Source organism: Cavia porcellus, unplaced genomic scaffold, assembly GCF_034190915.1.
Source record: "Cavia porcellus strain 051 isolate PalLab524CR breed Dunkin Hartley unplaced genomic scaffold, mCavPor4.1 scaffold_1, whole genome shotgun sequence".
NCBI lineage: Eukaryota > Metazoa > Chordata > Mammalia > Rodentia > Caviidae > Cavia > Cavia porcellus.
Genome location: NW_026947484.1, coordinates 140,499,993 through 140,524,205, shown reverse-complemented (window position 1 = coordinate 140,524,205; position 24,213 = coordinate 140,499,993). Strand labels below are relative to the sequence as shown.

Sequence of the window (24,213 nt, the reverse complement as noted above, 5' to 3'; positions counted from 1 at the left end):
ATTTATGTCTATTTTTAATGATTTATATAGAATTATATCCTTCTTATGGAAACTTTGGAAAGGAAAATAGTTAAAATAATGTTTAAAATGCTACCACTTAAAGACAACATTGGAAAAATTTTTTATGTTTTTACTTTTAGCTATAATTCAGTCCATTTCCTTGTGCAAATGCTACAAAATAGAAATAATATTGAACAGATAATTTGCATTTTGTTTTTTTTATGCTTTTGAAGTCAAAACTTGTGAGGCATGTGATTTTGGAGAGGTCCAAGGAGGAAGGGAATACAGAGGAAATAGATGAAAAGAGAAGAATTTCCTAGCAGTATTACACATCGATCCAAGATTAGAAAAAAATGAATCTAGAGTTTTCCTTCTCCATAAGGTTTCATAATGTACTAAATTGAAGCTTATAGAACCCTAAAGAATACCATAACTGACGAATGGTTACCAAGGGTTGGAGACTGTTTAAAAAAAATTAGAGATACCAAAGCAACGCTGAGAACGTAATTCAAACAACTGACCCTGAGCTCAGCAGGGAAGAAAATAAAGAGCAGATGGCCTGGAAGATACAGAGGAGCTGAGGAATTAGAGTAAGTGATAAAGTAAGCTGAACATTTACAAAGAAAGGGGAACTGGGGGGGTTGATTTATGACCAAAAATTGTAATTTCAGAATTAAATATCTTAAGAATGGAGGATCTGGAGTAATGATCTGTGTTGACAGAATACTGAACTGAATTCAAGTTAAGGAACTGTGAAGTCAGGATATAAAAGTGACCTATGCCCATGCCTAAGGTATCGCTCTAAAATGTCAGCTCCTAAAAGGAACAGTCTGTGTATCTTCACTATCATGGATCCTGCTTTCAAGAGATCTAGATCAAAACAGGAATTTAATGCAAGTTTCTTAAACAATGTATAGACAATTTGAATGTATAGTGGCATCAAGGTTTGTAGCCTGATATGCCCATTTTCTAAAAGGTAACACCTAATATTCACATCAAACTTTTAGGGAATGTTATCTGGAAAATTCTTAACTGAGACTCTTCTACTTGCTAGAAACAACATTAGATGCTAAAGATTTAGACAACAGTTTATTCTTCCAATAAACTTAGAGTGTGGGAAATACCAAACAAAACAAAATAAAGCAAAACAACTATGTACATGCTATAACAGAATAGGCAGAGCATGTTCTGGCTACAGATATACCTAGAACTAGTTCCCAAAATAATGCCCAGAGGAGGTAATGATGCGGTTAACCTCTGAAGGACAGGCGTTTCTTAGCAAAGGCAATGCTAGGTGTGTAGGCGGGAACAACCCATAAATTAAGACCCACGCATAATAATTTTAGCTCAGGCTGAACAGGATGACTATCACTCTACAACCAGCGCCCTGGGTCTGCTGGCCTTAATGCTGCTCCCATGGTGCCAGTAACCTGAACATTTCTTAAGTATTGCACAGAGGGATCTTTTTAAAACCAATTCAGTTCTAAGCCTTTTAAACCATTCTTTAGTGAACACAAATTTAAATTTCTGCTGACTGTAAAAACATATATTGACTTAGTTTAAGAAACAGGATGGGGGCCAGGGATTTATGTCAGCGGCACAGTGCCTGCCTAGCAAGCACAAGGTCTTGAGTTTAATTCCCAGTGCCCCCACCAAAATTAAATAAATAAATAAAAATAAAAAGCAGAATATAAATTCCATTGCCCTACCTCCATTAGCACAATATAGTATTTACTTATTTTTTTCTGTCTTTGGAATTGACATGGTAACACATATACATAATTTTACTGGTACTTAAATCTAATTTTAGATTAAAACTTCTCTTTATTACTATTTTGATAAACATCTCACAATACTAATGAAATTAATAGCAACACTGAAGCCTTAACCCTAGAGAAGGGTAAAACTTGAGATACTGCTATTGATCCACTTAAAATATGACACTTTATATTGGTGTGGCTCAGTTTCCCTCTCCACGATATAAAGATTCTGGTCTTGAAAATAATGTTAAGCTGAATAAAGTATTTTTTTGAAGATGAGTATAATTCTCAGCAATTAACCATGTACTTGCTTTTTTGTTTGTTTGTTTGGCTTGTTTTTGAGACATATTCTCATTCCGTAGTTCAGGCTGGCCCCAAACTCAGTATGTAGTTTCAAGGCCACCCAGGATGGCCTTGAACTCACTGCAGTCCTCCTGCCTCAGCCTCCTGAGTGCTGAGATACAGATATGTGCCACCATACGTGGCTTTACAATGTATTTTCAAGAATTGGAAATGGTTGACATAGTTATTCTACTTCCAAAAAATCTATTATTCAAAAGTATTCTAGAAAATAAGATGTTTTATGCATCTATATGTTTATCAATTCATTAATAACAGTTAAAAATTAGAAGATTACAGGTATCAGAATAGGAAATGATTAAGTACTATAATTCCATGTGACAGGCTACTCTACATCATGAATAATAATACAGCATATTATTATACAGAAAATAAACATTTTAAATTATGTGAAATGAAACAACAGAAATCAATTGATTTTCTTTGTCACCAAGCTTTCTGTGTGTCAGCAGTTAGTGTTTGTTTATATCCTTTCTACCTTGGCCATGATAAGAAGACACTGGTTTCAAGTGTTTTCTCTAACAGACTTTGGAGAAACCAAAAGATAAAAGTAAAGTGTACGTAGCAAGCAGGAAATTATTGGAAATTAGAGACAAGTTATAGGAATGAGCATCCCAAAGTATTAAAATGCTGTTCAAATATCAGGTATTATTATTATAAAATTCATTACAAATAGTGTAGAACTAAAAGTCTTCAGCCATAAGTGCTATGAAAAATATTCAGGATGTACGTAGCTTGCTAGCCACAAAAGTCAAAAGATCCTCTTAGAAATAGACACTGTCTTCTTTTAAAATAGAGCCAGAGAGAGTCACCTTGGGTCATCATGACATCTCTCATTCTAGATTTTCTTCTAACTTTAAATGTGATTTGAGTTTTTTGCCAGAGACAACCATGGAATGTTCTAAGACCAGTTTGGAATTTTATTTATAAAATGGGATTACTTTCAATAGGCGTACTGTCCCAGGCATCTACTGAATGGACAGATTGTCATCAATGCCCTCCCCAGTCACCCCTCAGCCACAGTCACAGGAGTCACCCAGGATGACCACGATGAGGCCCAGACAGCTTTTCCTCTAACAGACAAAAATACCCTCTTTCTAGTCTTCAAGTGTTTTAAATCTAGCCTTGGCATATAGTTGAAAGAAAGGGTGAGAGACCCACATAGATCTGGTCTTAAAGGAATGAAAATAAAAATTAGGAAAGTGGAAATGAAAACACTGATTGAAGCAAATTCCCCAAGCCAACATCCAAATATAGGCCTATTTAAAAGTAGACCAGAGAGATTTTCCTTTTTAAGATCTGAAAAATGAATTGCCAGCAGTACCCAATATTAAACAGGAAATTCAGTAACCAAGGGTGTTTACATAATAGAATTATGGAAACAAGCATTTTCCTAATACAAAATGCTATTTGCAAAACACTAGCATCACAGTATAGCAAAGATACTGATACTATCCAAACCTTAGTTCACTAATGCATACTGATTGTGGGCACCACCAAATCACATAAGCTCCCTTCATGCAGCTTCAGCAACCGCATCTGTAAAATGGGGCAAAATGCCATCGCTAGCTGGAACTGTATGTATGAACAGGACTTTCAACCAACTCACTATGAATTCAAAGAAATATAAATATCCCTTGTTCCTCTACACCAGTGTTAGCAATCCCTCCCTGCTGGCACGCAAGTCAAGTCACCCCAGCAGCTGAGCATCAAATAACAGGTTTGTTTTTTTTTTTCCTAAACTAAAATCTCAGTATTCAGATTTAATTGCACTGCTGGCACTTCACAATAAATAAGTGGGTTGGAGTGTTGCAGTTTGGGCAATGGGTCTCTAAAAGTTTCGCCATCCCTGTTCTAGGCTAAGTATTAATACAGAGCAGAATAAATGCAAATAATTTATCATTGGGAATCTGTCAAGTACTATATAGTTATGGTAAATGGGCATCTTGTCATTCTTGAAGGCTGGACATTAACCAAATGGCAAAGACAAACGAAAGTCAAATTCTTAACATCTATAACAGGGCAATTATTTTTCTTGGATGTTACTTCCCTTTTCCAAATGTTTATAGATACAGAAGACAAACAAAATCAATGCTTGCATTTTATTATGTCAAATTATATAAGAAACAAAACCAAGCAAAACCAAACAAATGAATTAATTTTCTTTCCTTTCCTAACCTTCAGTCTTATCGCCTGCTCTTAAATTTTTCAAGTTCATTTTTTTCTTGAGTTACTGGTTCTGGGAAGTTGTCTGAGGTTCATGTATGAGTTGCCTGACATTTCTCAGTTTTCCCATATTCTATAAGCAAGAACACTTCCACCTAGAAGGCAGAAACAATTAGTAATGAATTTTCCAGTTTAGTGTGGCAAGCTAAATTAAGCACCCTGAGAATGTCAACATTACTAATCCCCAGAATCTGTGACTGTGACACTTTACACAGCAGAAGGAACTTTACAGATGAAAGTAAGGACTTTGAGATGAGGAGAGGATCCCAGAGTATACTGGTTTAGCTATGATCACAGGGATCCTTGCAAAAGAGATAGGGGAGGTCAGAAAAGAAAAAGTAATGTGATGATGGAAGCAGAGCCAGGTGAGACCACTGCAGAGAAGGAGCCCTGAGCCAGCTATGTGGAAATTCTCTACAGGCTGCAATCAGCAAGGAACAGATTCTCCCTCAGAGTCTCTAGCAGGAACACAGTTCTGCTAACACCTTAATTTTTGCTACAAAGACCAACTTTCAGATTTATGACCTCCAAAACATGAAGGTATAATTTCTTCTAAGTTCATGGTGATATGTTAGGGCTGCAGTAGGAAATTATTACAATGACCCTGAAATAGTCACAATCTCTAAGCCAAAAGGCTGTTAGGCAGTGTTTAGTCCAGACAGATAAATGCTAAAACTTAAGAGCAGTAAAAGCATACAATTAATGTCCGATTTATAAGATAGGATAACTACCTTGATAATCAAGTTCTTGATCATCTCCATGAGCTTACTCCTTTGACAATTCTTATCCTATTCATGAATTCCATTTGACTAATAACCAAACTAGCTCTTTGAAAGGCCAATAAGCTCATGGTAAATTTATTATTCTAAAACCAACCATGATTTCATTAATGAGTCCAATGAGTATGACAACACTGTAGGGAGGGGAGGGCAGCCAAGAGCCTCATTGAGCTACAGCAGGTACAAATACACAACTAGGAGGAGATAACTTGAAACTCTGAGATATCAACTAACCAGTAAGTACCCTGTCCTCAAATACCCAGTACCAGTACTCAGTACCCTGCATAGGGATGTTGCGTAAAGTACCTCTCAAAGATAAGACTGTTCAGAGCTGCCTAGAATGTAAACTGGGAATAGAATCACAGACTTTAGATTATGTGTAAATTTAAGAAAAGCTAACAAGCTTTTTTCTCAGCCTTTTGGCTAAGATCAAGTGAAGAAAAGCCAGCATAAATTGCTGGCTTCAGAGCCAACTCAGAAACAACTCACCTACAAGAATCAATTCAATTAAAAGCATAGAGTTTGCAATTGCATATTTCCAGCTGTATTTAATCCTTACCGTGGCAAATTATTCTTTCTTAAATTCAATTTCCTTGCCATAAAAATGAACATAATAACATTTATCTGATAGGGTTATGAAGATTAGTGTAATAAAGTATACAAAGGGATTAGTGCCCAATAAAACTTAATAGGTGGTAGCAATTCTAGTTAATTTTATTCCCAGAATCCCCCAGGTTATTTTCCACAATGCTCCTAGAGGAACCAATGCATACTTCTGCCTTAGCCACACTTTATTAGTATTATAGATAATATAAATCTAAACTCCACAAAAGTAGATACTTAGCTTCATTAACTTTTATGCTTAGCATATCAAACAGTGTCTAGCTTATCTGGGGTTCTCATATTTTTAGTAAATGTTTATGAACTAATCTCATGTGTGAGTTAAGGATCTGAGACAGCCACAATCTATAATTATAGGATTTTTCCAACTGTGACCCATTATGTGGAGAAATAAACTAAGTGAGTCATAACCAGTATTTGTTTTCAAAGGAAAAAAAAACAGAATACAAAATATCAGAGTGCAAAAACATAGTAAAGTATTGCTATATGAAACTGTTATTTGTTACACGTAAGTGTACATGGTTGCAATATAAGACACATTTTTTATTATAGTTAAGGGTTTCAAAAATGGTGGACATTCTGAGGGCTCCCTCTTACCAACATTTGGTATTTCGTAACCTTTCAATTTCAGCCTTTCAGCCATTCTGATACGTATGTAGCATCGTGGCACTGTGGTTTAATTTGCATTTCCCTGATGACAACTGATATGGAGCACATTTTTACTATTCTTAGGACATCTTCTTTAGAAACCTGTTTTGTAATCACTTGGAAAATAATTTGGCAGTATTTAGTACAGCTAGACATGCATTCCTTGTTATTCAGTAATTGTACTTTATGTAGCTAACAGAAATTTGTACATATGTTCACAAAAATTGTACAAAAATATTCATAGCAACCTAAGAGCCCCAAGCTGGAAATTACCCAAATGTCTTTTAAGAATAGAGCAGATAGAGCTGAGCATGGTGGCTCACGCCTATAACCCCAGCACTTGGGAGGCTGAGGCAGGAGGATTGTTGTGAGTCCGAGACCAACCTACAAAGTGAGCTCAAGGCCAGCCTGAACTGCACAGTGAGACCTGTCTCAAAAATACAAAAAAAAAAAAAAAAAAAAAAAATGGAGTGGATAAATAAGTCAATATATTTACACATGATAAAATCCTAGGTAGAAACAAGAACAAAAGAACTACCATTGCACACAACAATGTAAAAGAATCCCAAAAGCACAATTTGGTGCTTTAAGTGAAAGGAACTGGATACAAAGTACAGAATGTACAATTGCATATATAAAGTTTGAAACTATGCAAAAAATCACCTATGGTGTCAAAAAATCAAGATAATGGTTATCCTTAGAATTATATAAGTATTTAAACAGTACTGGTAATGTTTTCATTCTTGATCTTAATATTCACCACATCGATTATTCAGTCTGTGAAGTTAAATGGACTATAAATATGTGATATATAATTTTCAGAATTTTCTGTACTTGTCTATAATTGTTACATATTAATGTTTTTTAAAGTTTAATAAATAATAATTTCAAGGTGATGGAAACTAGAGCTTGCACATGATTACTTTTTTTTTAAGTTGTGAAAAATATTGATGGAGAGCAAGAATCCCGGAGGCTCACTCTCATTACCGTCAAGTGGCCATGTGGCTTTCCCTTCAGTAACTCCAGGATCACAAATTTCTTTACTATTGAAGTAGCTCACTATTTAGAAAGCTCTTCCCCTTCACTAAGCCAAAACTTGCCTCCCACAATCCCTGAACCTACTCCTATCAGTCCTTTGGTTCCCCTAAGAGATGCTAAATTGTCTCATCCTTCCGCCACCAACTCCTCTTCAGGTCTTTGAAGAGCGATTCCCCTCTCCCATGTTCTCCAAACCGAAGGATCTTCTCCAGGTTCTCTGGCCAGGATCAAGGGCATAGCTTTGAGTCTCCCTGTCTCTCGATGGTGTTTTTCAATCGAGTGATTCCCTGAACACAGCCCAGTCCTCTAGAAGAGGAGAGGCCTGCAAAGAGGAGCAAAGGGCCAAAAGTAGGGGCAACACTCAGAAATCTCCAAAGTACATTGCCTCTGCCAACATGCCACAGGCTTCACTAGGCCCTGACTTTAAATTCACGCTAAACTGTTCACACTGTGAAGCTGAACAACCAACAAAAATGGCCCAAGTCTTTTGTATAAGAAGTGTTAAACCCTAAATTTAATTCTGTGTGGAGTCTTGGGAGACAGAACACTCTTTTGGCCTCACCCAGTTCTGCAAGGCTAAATCCTGGAGGTGCAAGAGTAGCTATTATGGCAACAGCCCTGGAATACAGCCTCCCCACCCACACTCCTCCTCAAACCAAAATTAAGTCTTTCTCTTACCGGCCCTGAAAGGAGCCTTGTTTTAGAGTGTATTTCAGGGAAGGAATGGGGATGGAAAAATCAGCATCAAGCATCTCCAAAATCTGCCCCAAGGACAGAATGTCACTCAGCCTGGGAGTGGGAAACTCTGATCTCCTTCTCCTTGTCTCTCTCAAGGCTACTCCACTGGAACACTCTGGAGGTGAGTGTCGCTGGGGTCTGCTCACCCAGTCTTTCGCCTTTGTGTAACTAGGAGAGGGTGAGGTCAAGGAGGAGAACGTGGCAGGGGGAGAATAAATCTGATGTTGCTCAAAGTAACAGAAATCAAAGGTGCCTCTAAGGAAAGACCTACAAGGATCCCTCTAGTTTATAGAAAGGAGAACCCCAACACTAGGAAACGACACTGACATTTCTATCAAAACTTCCAGACGGCCTCATCGGGTATTTTTAACATCCAGAGTAGGTGTAAGGAAGATTCACTAAGCAAGAGAAGCACCAGAGAACAGAACGCGTGCAGGAGGACGGGGACAGGTGGGCACCGAGGAGACAGACCCGAAAACAGAAGCGGTCAGAGGCCCCTGGTGTTGAGGGGCGACCTCTTCCTCAGGGCACTGGGGGCAGGAGGGCGTGAGAGGAACCCCGAGTCCGGAACGGGGACGCAGAGAGCGAAAAGCAGCTCACACCTACCTCGCCCACGGCCGCTCCATTTTCCGGGCGCTTGCCTCACTCTCGGGGCGCCCCTCTCCCAGGAGTGGAAGCCGCCTGGGAAAACGAGGCTCCTTCGCCCCGAGTCTCCAGTGCAGAAAGCCCCAGCTCCTTCCTCCCAGCTCCGGCGACAGGGAAAGCGGGGAGCCTCGGCCGGCACAGGGGAGACCTGTCCTCCGGGGCAGCGGGGCGCGCCCAGGCTGAGACCCCACCGGCTGGCCCGGGGCTCGGCCCGGCTGGGCTGTCACCGCGGCGGGGCGGGGCAGGGCAGGGCGGCCCAGGTGACGCGCAGCCGGCGAGCACGCCCCGCGCTCCGGCTGCAAAGGAGTCGGCTGCGGAGTGAGCCGGCCCACTGGGGGACTGCAGGGGGAACCCTCCCGCAGGTCTGCAGCGCCCACCCCAGGTTACCTGGCTGAACGCTCGACGCTCACGGGACCCAATTATTTTCCTAGCGACGTGACACGTTATTTCTGCATTAATCTGGCACAGTGACCTTCCTAGGAAGGGAGGCGTGCTCATAAAATCTTGCACCCTTAAGAACTGTCTCCATCTCAGACCACCCCCTCTTCCCCGCCCCGGATCTCATGGTTTTCCATCTCCTTCCTTCCCAGTTTCCACAGCAACCGGGCTCTCTCTACCAGAAGCCCGAGGAGGAACTTAGAAGAACACTCGAAAGCTTTCAATCAGAACTCGTAAGACCTGGACTGTCGCCTGTGACTGTACTAAAGTCATAGAAAAGGCCCTTCAGAGATGGCACCCCATGCCACCTACTTAGGTATCAAGTTAGGCACTCCATAATTAGAGTGCTTACCACCTGAAACTCTTCCTTAGCTCTGAACTGAAACCTTTTTATGCAGTGACCTAATCTCTGTCATTATTAGCATTGCCACTGACCTTTTTTTTAAATTTGCAAAAGGCTTTCCAGTGCCTTTTTCTGGGCAAGATGCTAAGTTTAGAACCCAGAAGGCTCAGAGATTTTGCTGAGGCTCAGATGTAGGCTCTCTTCCGCAAGGCAGGATCCCAGAGGTAGGAGGTTCTCTGCAGTTCCAAAGAAATGACCCTCCAGGCTTCTCCAGGGTGAGCCTATTCTCTCCAGTCAGGCTGGGAGTTTGACTCAGGAGAGTCTCGGGCAATCCAGGGCACGGGTGAGACTGTGGGGATCTGGATTACTGGGGCAAACTGCCATCTTACTACCCACTTCTTGGGTATTACCTCTAATTACTGTTCAAAATAGCAGTGGGTAAGATAGGAGAACAAAACACATCCAAGCATTTGAAGGTTTAAAGGAGCTACCTAGAAGGTTCCTAGTCTAGAATCCTCTAATTCCAAGAAGTAAATTTATATCTAAGGTTAACAAGAAAAACTTTAAGGTTCCATCTGCCCTGAGACAAGGCTCACAGGCCACCTGTCTTGAAAAGAATGTCCTTTTGCTTCTAAAGGAAAAAAAAAAAAAAAAAGACAAGAGTCAGATTTCTGTCCTTCATACCAAAGTTGTTGCTATATTTAGTGGTGTCTCAATCAAATTATGGACTATAAAATTGTGGAAGGGAACTGTCTACAGTCTACATCTAGACATAAATTGCATTCAAGAAATGATAGTACTATGGAACTCTGAGAAGTGAAGCTTTTTAAAATAACTTTTTAAAAAAACTGTCTTCAAGAACATTTGGTAAAAATACAGAAAGTTATAGAAACTAATGTTGTTTGTTGAGTTCTTTTCTGGAGCCTTAAAAATGTATCTTTTAATCCAAATTCAAAAAAGTACATTTTTAAGGAAAAAATTAGTTTTTTAAGTAAAGTTATACTTATTGTCAAAAACAATTTTGTGTTAAATTCAAAAAGAAAAACATTCGCCCATATAAACACAGCACAAATATTTAAGTTGCTCCATAATTCATTTAGTTATTTTCTACATATAACACATATAGATTTACATAATTATAATACAATTACATGTAAGTATGTTATTTTCCTTTTGTTCACTTATTAAATACTTGTCCATGTTTTTAGTGTTCATATCTATTATTCTAATAACGTTACAATATTTAATAACACTAGAACTAGAATTTAATAATATACTATTATTGCATAGTTACACTGTTGCTAATATTTGACTCTAATAAATAATGCTTTAATGAATTTCTTGAGTTATGCTACAGTTTGAATATATGAACGCTTCCAAAATCCATATGCTGGAACCACAGTATGATAGTAGTAAAAGCTGGGGCCTTTTTGGAAATGATAAAATCATGCACTCTCGGGGACAGGACTGTACTCTTGTAAAATGTGTTGAAGGGAATGTGCTCATCCCTTTTGTCTTTCCTGTAGCCTCATGAGGGCACAGCATTTGTCCTGTCTAGAGGACACAGCCACAAAGAGCTATCTCAAAAGCACAGAGCAAGTCCTTGCTAGGTACTTAAATCTGCTGCACTTTTATCATGAATTTACCAACCTCAGGAACTATGGGGGAAATCTCTATCATTTGTAAATCACCCAGTCTAAGGTGTTCAGTGGCAGGAATAGACTAAGACAAATTGTTTTCTTGGGATAACTTCTTGGGCATGGGACTGTTATAATAAAAGAATTGTAATGTCATCTTACATATCCCCAACAGAACTACAATTTATCCTTTTTTCCTCTGAGTTAATTGGAAAATAATTTGTAATATCTCAGCTACGTCTATACCTAGTAAATAAATAATTTAACACCAATTCATTTTACTTTATGTTTCTTAGTGCATTAATTGGCTAAGTTCCTATTTCACAAGCTTACTTGAAAACCATTACCTGGAATAGGCAATCTTCATGAAATTCTCCTGTGTGGAGTCACTGAACTAGTCATCTTTTTTGCTGAAACAATTGAATTTAACAAAGAATTCCTAAATGATTTGGGGATGACAATGCGCAATGTATGTACCACTGTTACCCCCTGATTGACATACTTTAAAATTTTGTTGTAGGTTTCCCCCCCGCCTTTTTTTCTTTTTATCTATGAATAAAATGGATTTGGAAAAAAAAAGAATTCCTGTAATCTCAGGATTATACATGAACTATTTCTTTCTTACTCAGGAATGTGTAGAATGAGTAGGGACTCTTTGGGCAGGAGTTTATATATCTCTTATTCCAGGATCCACACTGAAGAAGTAACATCATTCCAGGAATCGTCCTTTCAGAGTACATGAATACAAGAAAGTTGGCAGACTCCTAACATTGCTCCCATTTTCTGCTCACTCTCCCTCCTGTCATATTCCATGCAGCAAAGTCATAAAGCCAAGTCCAAAGTCATTAATGAAGATAAATGTAGTCTTCTTGGTATGTAGAAAGAGAGAGGACTTATTGAAAAATAATTTGATCTATCAGTTACTGTTTGTAATGCTATCTGACTTTTCATCAAACTTTTCTCCTTGTTAACTTTACCCTTCTTCATCCCTTTTAAAATTAGTTGTAGATTTTGGCCAATCAAATGCAAGTTGCTTCAGCCATTGAAATGTGAGAGGAAATCTCTTGTGGTTATTTCTAGGTAGAACAGAAACATTTTTCAAGAGCCAGAGCACAACTGACCATCATCAATTTCCAATGTTATACTAATCCCTGAAGATTAATATGTATTGAGAAGAAGCTTTCATCAACTTGTGTTTCTGAGGTACTATTATGATCAGAGCTTCCTGTTGACCCAAACACAGTGTGTGGTATAGCATAACATATTTTTATATAGTTACTGAGATTTAGAGATTTGTAAGTGTAGCATAGCCTGCATGTTCTAGAATATTATATTTTATTCCCATCCTGAGACTCGGGATAATTATAAAGAAAATTGCACATATTACTCCCAGTATATGTTTCCCATATTTTTACAATAAAAACTTAAATAATCTTAGTGAATGGTGTATATAAATTAAACTAAAATATAAGTATGTTATCTGCATGTACTGGTCTGCCAAAATGAAGTTTATTCATCTATTTAACCAATATGCACTATCAAAAAAGTTAAAAATAATAATAAGTGAGTCTTGTTGTTCTTTCCTGAATGTACTATCCTTGATTTGGTCAACTGATTATACATTGCAAAATACATGAACTGATTATAAGAACAAAAAATAAGATGTCAGCATCTGATTATTCAGCTCAAAATATCTCAGTGGTACTTTTCCCTTCCTTTACTTTTTAAAAAATTTCTCTCCCTTTTTTTCTCTCAAACTTGATTCTGAGTAATCAGGACTTGCTCTAGATAAGGATCACTGCATGACTTCTAAGGCAATAATAAAAGTGTCCACATATAACACAATTTTATAGATCCTTTTTTAGAATGATTTTTATCCTCACAGTAATCTTGTTACACTGACTTTAGTTATTTCTATTGCAAAAATAATGAATGTGGAACACATGGAGGTAAAATATAATACTTAACTTCATAAAACTGATAGATGGCAAAGCTGAGGTTTGAAACCAATCAGCTTAGTTCCAGAATGTCATTTGTTATCATTATGCATACTGTTTCCCTAGCCTGAACACTTAACATTCTCTTCATACTCAGCCAGGAAGACAATTATGTCTCCATTATCTGCCCTTCACTGATCACTGAAGTTTATTCAGTTGACCTGGTTAGTCAGCTGGTGTTTTCTTGGTCCCTGACACTTCTCGCCAACACTGGGTTAAAAAAAAAAATCTGACAGAGAAGAATCATTTTGAGGTCAAGGATACCATGTCTGTGGTAAAGATAATCACAATTTCTTGGCTACTTTTCCCATTAAGAGATAGAATTTAACTGTTCTCTCTTTCATTCATGCTGCCCTAGAGTATTTACTTGACCAATAGAATACAGCTGAAGCAATGTTTAACTGCCAAGCCTAGGTCATTGTTAAAGGAGCTGGGCAACTTCTGTTTGAGACTCTTGGAATTCTGCTGAAACCCTGAGCTTTCAGATAAGAAGCCAAATACCCTCAACAAGAGAAACACTGCTAGATAAACATTGTGGAGAGACCCTGAGATTACACAGAGAGAATGAGAGGCTTAGTTGAGTCCAATGTCAAGCAGTCTCCAGTGAGACACCAGGCCCATCTTTCAAGCAGTCTTCTATCTGCTGGACAAAACTGAGCAGCCTAAGAGTGACCATGACAGAGTACATCTTCCCTGCTAAACCGTGCTAGGATTTTGACTTCCTTCTATCATGATATAATAAAATATTTGTTATGTTAAGTGCTAAATTATGCATAGTTCATAATTAGTAATAGATCATTGGAACCAAATTTGTTACCTGGGAGTGGGGTATTGCTATAATAAAAATTCTAAAGCAAATAGCAATGATTTTGATACCTGGATGCCACAGAAGTTGGAAAGGTCTCTAGAAAAGTGTTAGTGAAGGCTGGAAAGACATTCAAGAGGCTGCTGCAGAGACTGTAAAGGACAGTGAAGAAAATATTATAAATTTTTGCCTCTGAATAATGTAGGTTTTTGTTTTCTTTTGGTATCTAGGACTGAACTCAAGGCCTTGCACTTGCCAGGTAGGCACTGTGCTGCTAAGCTATCCAATGCAGGTCATTGGGGGAGGCGGGGAATGACTTGCATTATGCAGAGGCAGAAAGTTACAAAAATAATAGATTTTGATAGAGTGGAAAACAAAACCAAAAAAAAAAAAAAAAAAAAAAAACATGAGCCTAGTGAATTAGGTGGATCTGCCTAAAGAGATTCTCAAGCAAAAATTTGAAATTGTTAATGAGTTTCTTTACACCACATCATGATAAAGTGATAGCAAAAGATGGACTTGGAGGAGGCCACCAAGCTCCACACCTGCTCACGCCACTGAGTGTGCCTGAGTGCCTCAGTGCCCCAGCCATCACTGGCCACCCTGCCACATGGAGGAAAAACACGGAGCTCGGCCCTGGCTCAAGCAGCTGTGCCGGACTTGCCCTCATCAGTGCCCTCCCCACTGCCGCTGAAGAAGGCGACTGCCATACTCCTTCCTGGCTCAGGCCACTGATGCCATGCAGTTGACCCAGCCTGCTCCTCCTGTGTGCTGACCCATAGAAGGACCACACCAATCTGATTCAACCTGCTGCCCTCGGCCACCCTCCCCATCTCTTAGACCAAGCACTGCTGTGAACGTTTGGCTCCCACTCTCCCTCTCAGAACCTTGAACTGCAGTGGACTGGTGGTGCTGGTTTGACAGGAGACTTGGTAGCCCCTCACCCAACCAGAGGATCCTGGTAAGCACTGGTCAATATGTACCCAACAGTTGGGCTGATGTGAACCACAGTATGGGGCATACACTGTCAATAGTTGTGACTATTGGGATTAAATAATCAGATAGTGGCCCAGAAGGTGAAAATGACAAAATGAAAAAAGCCAAAATGCAGTCTCAAACATCTAGTCCATCAGGTGCAAGAACAGGTGACAGTGAAACAGAAGACTTTAAAAGTCATACACAAGAAATCTCTGAAAACATAGCAAATGAAGTAAAGAAATCCATGAGGCTATAGAGGAAATCAAATTAGAAGTAATGTCTTACATAAAACAGAAATAACAACCTTAGTAAAAGATTTTCTCAACATAGCTAGGGAAGAAATAGAGAAAAACAAAATACAGGAGCATGGGAAATTGATTGAAACTTTGAATAAACAATGTAGAAAACAAGCAGAATCCATGAAACAAATTCAAAGAGATATCCAAGAAACAATAAATTCTATTAAAAGCTGACAAAACCATTTAAATGAAGCTGAGAATAGAATTTCAGACCTTGATGACAAGATCCCAGATAGTGACCATGAAAAGATAGAACTTATAAAAACAACAAAGCAGCATGAAATGACAATCCAGCAGCTTTAAGATGACACCAAGAGAAACAATGTAAGACTAATAGGCATCAGTGAGGATGCAGGAGACAATGCAAAGGAAATAACTAAGCTGTTCACAGCAGTAATAGAAAAAAATTTCCCAAACATGGGGAAAAAATTTGACATACAAATAAGTGAGGTGTATAGAAAACCAAACAGTCATAACCAACATAGATCTACACCCAGACATATTATAATTGAGATCTCAGACATACAGCATAAAAACAGAATACTAAAACCTTTTAGAGAAAAGACACAGCTCATCTATCAAAGAAAGCCTATGAGAATCACAGCAGACTTCCCAGCACAAACCTTCAGGTTAAGATGAGCATGGAGTGAAGTATTTCAAGCCCTAAAAGCAAACAACTTTCAACCCAGACTGATGTACCCAGAAAAACTATCTTTCAAATTTAATGGAGGAACAAGATATTTCCATGACAAAGAATAACTGAAGAAATTCATATCTATGAAACCAATCCTAGAAAGAGTAGTGAAAGACATACTGGAAAGAGATAAAAATGAACAGAAAGAAACCATTTTGTGCTGGACAAGAAATTAAACAAGGGAGGAAAATAGGAAACCAACAACAGGAACATAATATGGCAAAGTCAAGCCAGTACATATCAGTGGTATCCACAAATGTAAATGGGCTCCGTTCATCTGTCAAAAGAAGCAAGTTGACAGAATGGATCAAGAAACAGAATCCCACTATAAGCTCTATACAAGAAACACATCTGACTCAAAAAGAAGCTCATAGACTAAAAGTCAAAGGTGGAAAGCAGTATTCCATGCAACAGGAACCCTGAAAAAATCAAGGGTAGCTATTCTGTTTGAAGACAAAGTGAACTTCAAACCTAAAGTGATTAAAAGAGATAAAGAAGGCCACTACATACTCCTAAGTGGAAAGCTGCAAGAGGAAGAGCTAACAATTATAAATATAAATGCACCAAATACAGGGGCACCCAACTATGTAAGAAAAACACTAATGGACATGAAAAACAAAATACACAAGAACACAGTTGTAATAGTAGACCTTAACACTCCACTGTCACAAAGACATAGATCAACTAGACAAAAAGTCAGCAAAGGAATAACAGAACTGAATCACACCTGTGAATGAATGGACTTAGTGGATGTTTACAGAGTGTTCCACCCAACCACATCAGAATATACATTCTTCTCAGCTGCACATGGACATTCTCCAAAACAGGCCATATATTAAGTCAAAAAACATTCTTAAGTAAATGCAAAGGGAGTGAAATTATCCCATGCATAATATCTGATCATAGTGCACTAACATTGGAAATCAATGGCAAAAAAACTGCAGAGCCTGCATAAATACATGGAAATTAAATAACAACCTTCTGAACAACTAGTGGGTTATAGACAAAATTAAAGAAGAAATAAAACAATACCTTCAATACAATGAAAATGCAGACACAACATACTGCAACCTATGGGATACAATGAAAGCAGTCCTAAGAGGAAAATATATAGCAATAAATAGTCACATCAAGAAAACAGAACAAGCACAAATAAATAACCTAATGCTACATTTTAAGCTCCTAGAAAATGAAGAGCAAGTCAAATCCAAAGCTCATAGAACAGAGGAAATTGTAAAGATTAGAGTAGAGATTAATGCAATTGAAACAAAAAATACAAAGGATTAATGAATCAGCTGGTTTTTTGAGAGGATAAACAAAATTGATAAACCTCTAGCCAACCTTATCAAGAAAAAGAAAGAAAAAACTCATATCTATGCAATAAGGACTAAAAAGAAGGAAATTACTACAAATCCCATGGAAATTCAAAAGATCATGAACACCTATCCGAAAATCTTTATTCATATAGGGTGGAAAACACAGAGGGAATGGACAGATTTCTAGAAACATATGAACTACCAAAGCTCAATCAAGAAGATATAACAATCTTGAATAACCCAGTATCAGCTACTGAAATTGAAAATATGATTAAAAACTTACCAACAAACAAAAGCCCAGGTTCTGATAGATTCACAGCTGAATTCTACAAGAAATTTAGAGAAGATTTAATGCCAACACTCCTTAAACTCTTCAATGAAATTGAAAGAAAAGCAGTCCTCCCTAAATCATTCCTGAAGATATTACCCTGATACCAAAACCAGAGAAAGACCCAACCAAAAAGGAAAACTATAGACCAATCTCACTAATGAACATTGATGCAAAGATTCTCAGTAAAATACTGGAAAATAAAATGCAGCAAATCATCAAGAAGATAATACACCATGACCAAGTGGGATTTATTCCAGGAATGCAAGGATGGTTCAACATATGCAAATCAATAAATGTAATACACCACATTGACAGAGCCAAAAATAAAAATCACATGATCATCTCAATATATGCAGAAAAAGTTTTTGATAAAGTCCAACAACTGTTCATGATAAAAGTCCTACAGAAATTCAGAATAAATGGTATGTTCCTCAATCTTATAAAGGATATTTATGACAATCCAACAGCCAACATTATACTAAATGAGCAAAAACTGAAAGCTGTCACTCTAAAATCAGGAACAAGACAAGGATGTCCACTATCACCACTCCTATTCAATATAGTTCTAGAAATATTAACCAGAGCAATCAGATAAGAGGAAGAAATAAAAGACATAAGAATAGGAAAAGAAGAAGTTAAATTATCACTATTTGCAGATGACATGGTACTCTATAGAAGACCCCAAAAAGTCCATGAAAAGACTACTAGAGGTAATAAACAAATTCAGCAGTGTAGCTGGCTACAAAGTCAACACTCAAAAATCAATAGCATTCCTGTACACAAACAAAAAACTCACTGAGAGAGAAATTATGGAAATATTGACTTTCACAATAGCATCTTTAAAAATCAGGTACTTAGGAATCAACTTAACTAAGAATGTAAAAGATCTATATGCTGAAAAGTGTATTACTCTAAAAAAGGAGATTGAAGAGGATATTATAAAATGGAAGGATATTCCTTGCTCTTAGTTAGGAAGAACCAACATTGTGAAAATGGCCATACTCCCCAAACTGTTATACAGATTCAATGCAATCCCAATCAAAATACCATCAACATACCTTACAGATCTACAAAAAATATTCCTAAAATTCATCTGGAAACATAAGAAACCTAGAATAGCAAAGGTGATTCTGGGCAACAAAGGCAAGACAGGAGGCATCTCAATTCCTGACTTGAAACTATACTACAAAGCCACAGGAATAAAATCAGCATGGTACTGGCAAGGAAATAGACCTGAGGATCAGTGGAACAGAGTAGAAGATGTAAACACTACTACAAAAACACTCGGCCACCTTATATTTTGACAAAGGGGTTAAATGTTCCCTGGAAGAAGGATAGCCTCTTTAATAAATGGTGTTGGAAAAATTGGCATTCCACATGCCAAAGACTGAAACTAGACCATGCCAATCACCACACACTAAACTAAAGTCAAAATGGATCAAGGATCTAAATATTAAACCAGAAACGCTAAATGTACTGAAAGACAAAATAGGTAAAAAAGCTAAATACATAGACATAGGGAGAGAACTCATGAATAAAACACAAATTGCACAGGAAATATTTCAAAGAATCAACAACTGGGATCTCATATTACTAAAAAGTTTTTGCACTTCAAAAGAAATCACCAACAAACTGAAAAGAAAACTCACAGAAAGGGAAAGAATTTTAGCCAACAGTTCCTCAGATGAAGAACTTATATCCAGAACATATAAAGAACTGAAAAACTTCAAGCCCCCCTAACTCAAAGATCCTTTCCAAAAATGAGCATCAGAGATGAAACACACAGTTCTCAGGTAAATATATACAAATGGCAAATAAATACGTGAAGCAATGCTCACCATCACTGGTCATTCGAGAAATGCAAATTAAAACAGCACTGAGATTTCATCCCACCCCAGAAAGAATAGCTGCCATCAAGAAAGCAACTAATAATAAATGTTGGCGAGGATGCGAGAAAAAGGAACACTGCTCCACTGTTGGTAGGAGTGTAGACTGGTGTAACCACTGTGGAAATCAGTTTAGAGATTCCTCAAATAACTAGGATTAGAAGTTCCATTTAATCCAGCTATTTCCCTCCTGAGTATTTTCCCAGAAAAATTGAAAAGGTCATGGCACAAAAATGTATGTGCATCCATGTTCATAGCAGCACAATTTGTGATAGCTAAATCTTGGAAACAACCAAAATGGCCATCACCTGCCTAGTGGATGAAAAAAATGTGATATATTTATATAATGAAATACTACTCAGCTGTAAAAAAGATGGTCTTGAGGCCTTTATAGGTAAATGGAGGCAACTTGAAAATATCCTCATTAGTGAAATAAACAAGGATCACACTAGTAAATATCACATTGTCTCTCTAGTGTAAGAAACAGTAAAAATTGACAGAATAATGGTATGCAAAAAGTATAATAGAAACTGTGAAAGCAAAAGAGAAGGAAAGTGCTCTAAAGAGTATAACAGTAGATACAGTGTGTAAGATAGATGACATATTACTGAATTTCTGTTGGAACACTGAACAGAAGATTTGTACTATCAATGTTTGAGTGTAGACACTATTTATGCTTTGCTTTTGTGACTTTGGCAACTATTTTTTAAGACAACAATGAGAAATGTAACAACTAGCAATTCTATGATGATAATTTTTTTAAATTCGGTATTGTTCTACCTTTCTTTTCTGTTTTTACATTTTCTTTTATATTCTTCTCTTTATTTTAAAAAGTGAACAATATGCAATATAACAACCATTGTTAAATTTCTTTCATTCTGTTTTGAAGACCCGCATTGTTATTGTTTTGAATCTGCTGTTGTTTATGCTTTTTGATTTTGGGGTTTTTTTTTTTCTGACTTTACTCTTTTTTAAATAAAATTTAAAAAAAAATAAAACACACATATGGTCACTGAAAGCAAAAAAAAAAAAAAAGAAAAAGATGGACTTGAAAGGATATTATTCAGTTTTTGAGCAGAATTTACAGGAAATATTAAAAAGAGCCAGGACTTGCTAGCTTTGAACACTTAACTGCTTTTCATCCCCGGTCACCAGAGGAAGTGAAAGCTTTCAAAATAAGAAATGGCTTCAGGGCAAAAGCCAAATCTGAATTGGGCTTGGTGCTGCACACCTACAGTGCTAGCATTCAGAAGGCTGAGACAAAAGGACAACAAACTAGCTCAGCCTGAACAAGTTAGCAGTTTAGAAAGACTCTGCATCAAAGTAATAATTAAAAGTATAAAAGCTGGAGAGGTAGCTCAGTGCGAAGGTGCTGAGCTCTATTCCTAATACCACAGGAAGAAGACAGATAAACAGGCAGATGAGCAGGGGGATCAAGAGAGTACAAAGGGTGCCTTCCGTGCTGTCATCACCCTCCCCGCCACAGTGCAGCAACTGCGTTCTATCAGGGCTACAGCAGTGGTTGGATCTTGACAGTCTCACAAGCCCCATGAGTTGAAGGCTATAGTGCTACTGGTCACCTCAAGTCCCTTGTATAAAAGATGTAATATTTACATATAACCTATATGTATCCTACTATATACTTTAAATCATATCAAATTATGTTTATAATACCCGGATGGTATTTGTCAACTTTCCATTACTGTGACAAAATACCTGAGATAATTGATTTAAGAGGGAAAAGTGTTTATTCCAGCTCATGGTATCAGAGGTTTTCATTCATAGTTACTCTATCCTGTAACTTGGGCCTGTAGCACTAGTGAATCGTGGTGGGAACATATGGTGGAGGAGACCTATTCACCTCTTGGTGGGCAAGAAGCAGAGTGAAGGGGCTGGCATCCCCATATCCTCTTCAAGGATGTCCAACCAGCCAGCTTCCTCCCACCAGGCCCCACCTTAAATTTCCCCCACCCTTCTCAATGGTTCCACAAGCAGAGGCCCAAGCATTGTGAGATGTTCAAGATCCAAACTATAGCACCAATATGCTGCAGATGCCATGGAAATCATGTTTACACTGTGTTGTGTTGTTCAGGGAGTCATGACAAGGAGGGAATGTCTGTACATGTTTACATACACATGATTTCCCCCCAGTTATTTTCTGCAGATGTGGAACCTACTGAAGTGGGTTCCTAATCAATACAGGAATCCAAGCAGCCAAATTGACAAATTCTGGGATTTTATTAGCTGAGCTCAGTGACCACTCACAAAGACCCCTGCTCAGAGTCACATCAAGTGTCCCGAACTGGAGGATTATAGGGCATTTAAAGCAGAAAACTGCAAAGCAATTTAGCTAGAATCTTACATTAATTTTGGTTTCACCTGTATCCTGCTTCTTTGTTAAGCAGGTTATTTTTTTTTTCTTGTGGGTGCAGCTCATATTATTTTTCTCATGGGACTTGTACTCTGAGTAATTTTTTACTCTTCTAGGTCAAATACAAGGCACGAGTCAAACACAGAGCACAAGACAGCATCAGTTATGCCAAGCTACAACACCTACAAGTACAGAAAACCAACTAAATAATGAAATTGGACTTTCACATGCTAAAAAGTATCCAGTAGAGTTCATATAAATTCAAGTTTATTACATGTAATATCAGCCCAGTGGAGAAACCTAACAAGTAAAACTGTGACTTGGATAGAATTATGGAGCCAGTCCATAGGCCATTCAATTAATGTAGAGAAAAACGGTTGAAAATGCATGGATGGATGCTCTGCCCATCACTCGCTGGAGCACGGAAGGGCTGGGGAGATTTGTGGCTCCGAACACTATACATAGAAGGCACAGCAGCAGCTGCACCTCAGAGCTGCAGAGGTCAGGGCCAGGAGAGGTTTATCAGAGAATGGAAAACAACCCTTGGGATAAGCAGAAATTCTTATGGCCAGAAAAAGAGGAGCTTTATAAGAGACTTTATTCCTAAAAGAACAGGTGGGGTTCAGAGGTAGCTAACACTCCTAGAGCTTGAATTTATTTCCACAAGCTGATAAAACTCAGAAACTATTTGGCTAAGTTCATCCAATTCAACACCACTTTGGTGAACATTTAAAGGGCATGTGCTTTATACCTTGGGCTACATGTGGTGTTTAAACACAATGGAATACCATTGCGCCACAAAGAAAGATACACTTGGGTCATTTGTAAGAAAATGGATGCACTTGGAGACCATATTGTTAAGAGAAATGAGTCAGACTCACAAGGCTAAATACTTTATGGTTTTACTTATACATGAAACCCAAAATACAAACATAGAGCAAAAACAAAACACCAGGTGTGGTGGCACTTGCCCATAACCATAGCACTTGGGAGTCTGAGACACAAAGACAGTTGCAAGCTGGAGGCCAGCCTAGGCTACATAGTGAGATCAAGGCCAGGCTGAACTACACGGTGAGATCTTGTCTCAGTCAATCAAACAAGCAATATCAAGATAAAAGATGGAGAACAGAAATAGAGAGATTGCAAAAGGAAAGAGGACCAAAAAATAAAAGAAGGAGGAGGGAGGGGACGAGCAGGATGAAAAAGAATTAAGATGAGGTTGCATACATGTATCAACTCTCCATAAGGAATGTAATTATCATGTACTGCAAACACAGACTAATAGAAAATAAAAATTATCAAAAAAAGTTTTTACATTAAAAGAATAAAATCTAATGTGGAAATTCAGACAAGCATTCATCAAACCATAATTCAAATCAGTTTGTATCAAGCACTACAATAAAGCCCACAATGCAAAACACAAAGGAGAGAACACTTAAATTTAAAATTCTATTATAAATCCTGTTTATTAAAATTTTATTAGCTTGCTTTAATCATTCTGCAATACATATAAATATCAAAACATCAATTGTATCTCATAAATTGATATAATTACTGGCAACTAATATTGTTCTTAAATCAATTAACAAAAAGTTACTATTGAAAAAAATTTTAATTTTCACCAGTAGAAGAAAAACTGCTCCAAGCATCCCCTGGAGAGTCTCATTCATCTGGAAGGACAGTGCAGTTCAGCCAGTGTTACTGGCAGGCAATGTGACATCATGAATATCTAAGATTATTGGCTCTAGAGTCACTTTGCAGCCTTATGATCTTGGTAAGTCAATAAAATTCTGCTTCCTATTTTTTTTTTATGACACCAGGGGCTGAACCCAAAGGTGCTCTACCACTCAGCTACATCCCCAGCACACCTCTATTATTTTTTTTATGATGCTAGGGATTGAACCCAAAGGCTTCACACTGAGCTACACGTCCACCCCTTTTTATTTGTTCATTTGTTTTTAATTTAAAGACAGTGTCTTGCTAAATTGCCCAAGTACAACTCAAACTTTCAATCCTCCTGCCTCAGTCTGTCTAGTAGTAGCAGGAATTACAGACACAGATATGGCAACCATTTGTAAACGTTAATATAATAACTACCTGGTAAGCTCACTGTGAGAATAGATAACAGATAATACTCATGAAGTTTAATTTTAATTCTGCTCCCAACTTCTCTCGAGGGCTGGACCACTAACCCAGATTTTCTATTTTTCTGCTTCCTTATTTATCATAAAGATCAAAGATCTGACAAGGAATTTAAATTAATGGGTTTTCTCACTGGCTGGCTAGAGCTCTAAAGACCAGAA

At 37.8% G+C, this 24,213-nt stretch overlaps 1 protein-coding gene across 15 annotated transcripts in view; it reads right to left on the bottom strand.

Annotated features, from left to right (window-relative positions):
• Positions 1 to 24,213, bottom strand: part of LOC100716784 (myomegalin) — a 245,631-nt gene that overhangs the window by 184,888 nt on the left and 36,530 nt on the right. For 12 of the 15 annotated variants that reach the window (XM_063256602.1, XM_063256716.1, XM_063256651.1 and 9 more), the window contains exon 1: positions 8,777 to 9,196. The exons of 2 other annotated variants lie outside the window; for them this stretch is intronic. In XM_063256602.1, coding sequence (XP_063112672.1) covers positions 8,777 to 8,796 — 20 coding nt within the window. In that variant the 5' untranslated portion in view covers positions 8,797 to 9,196. One more of the 15 variants, XM_063256619.1, reaches the window with a different exon arrangement.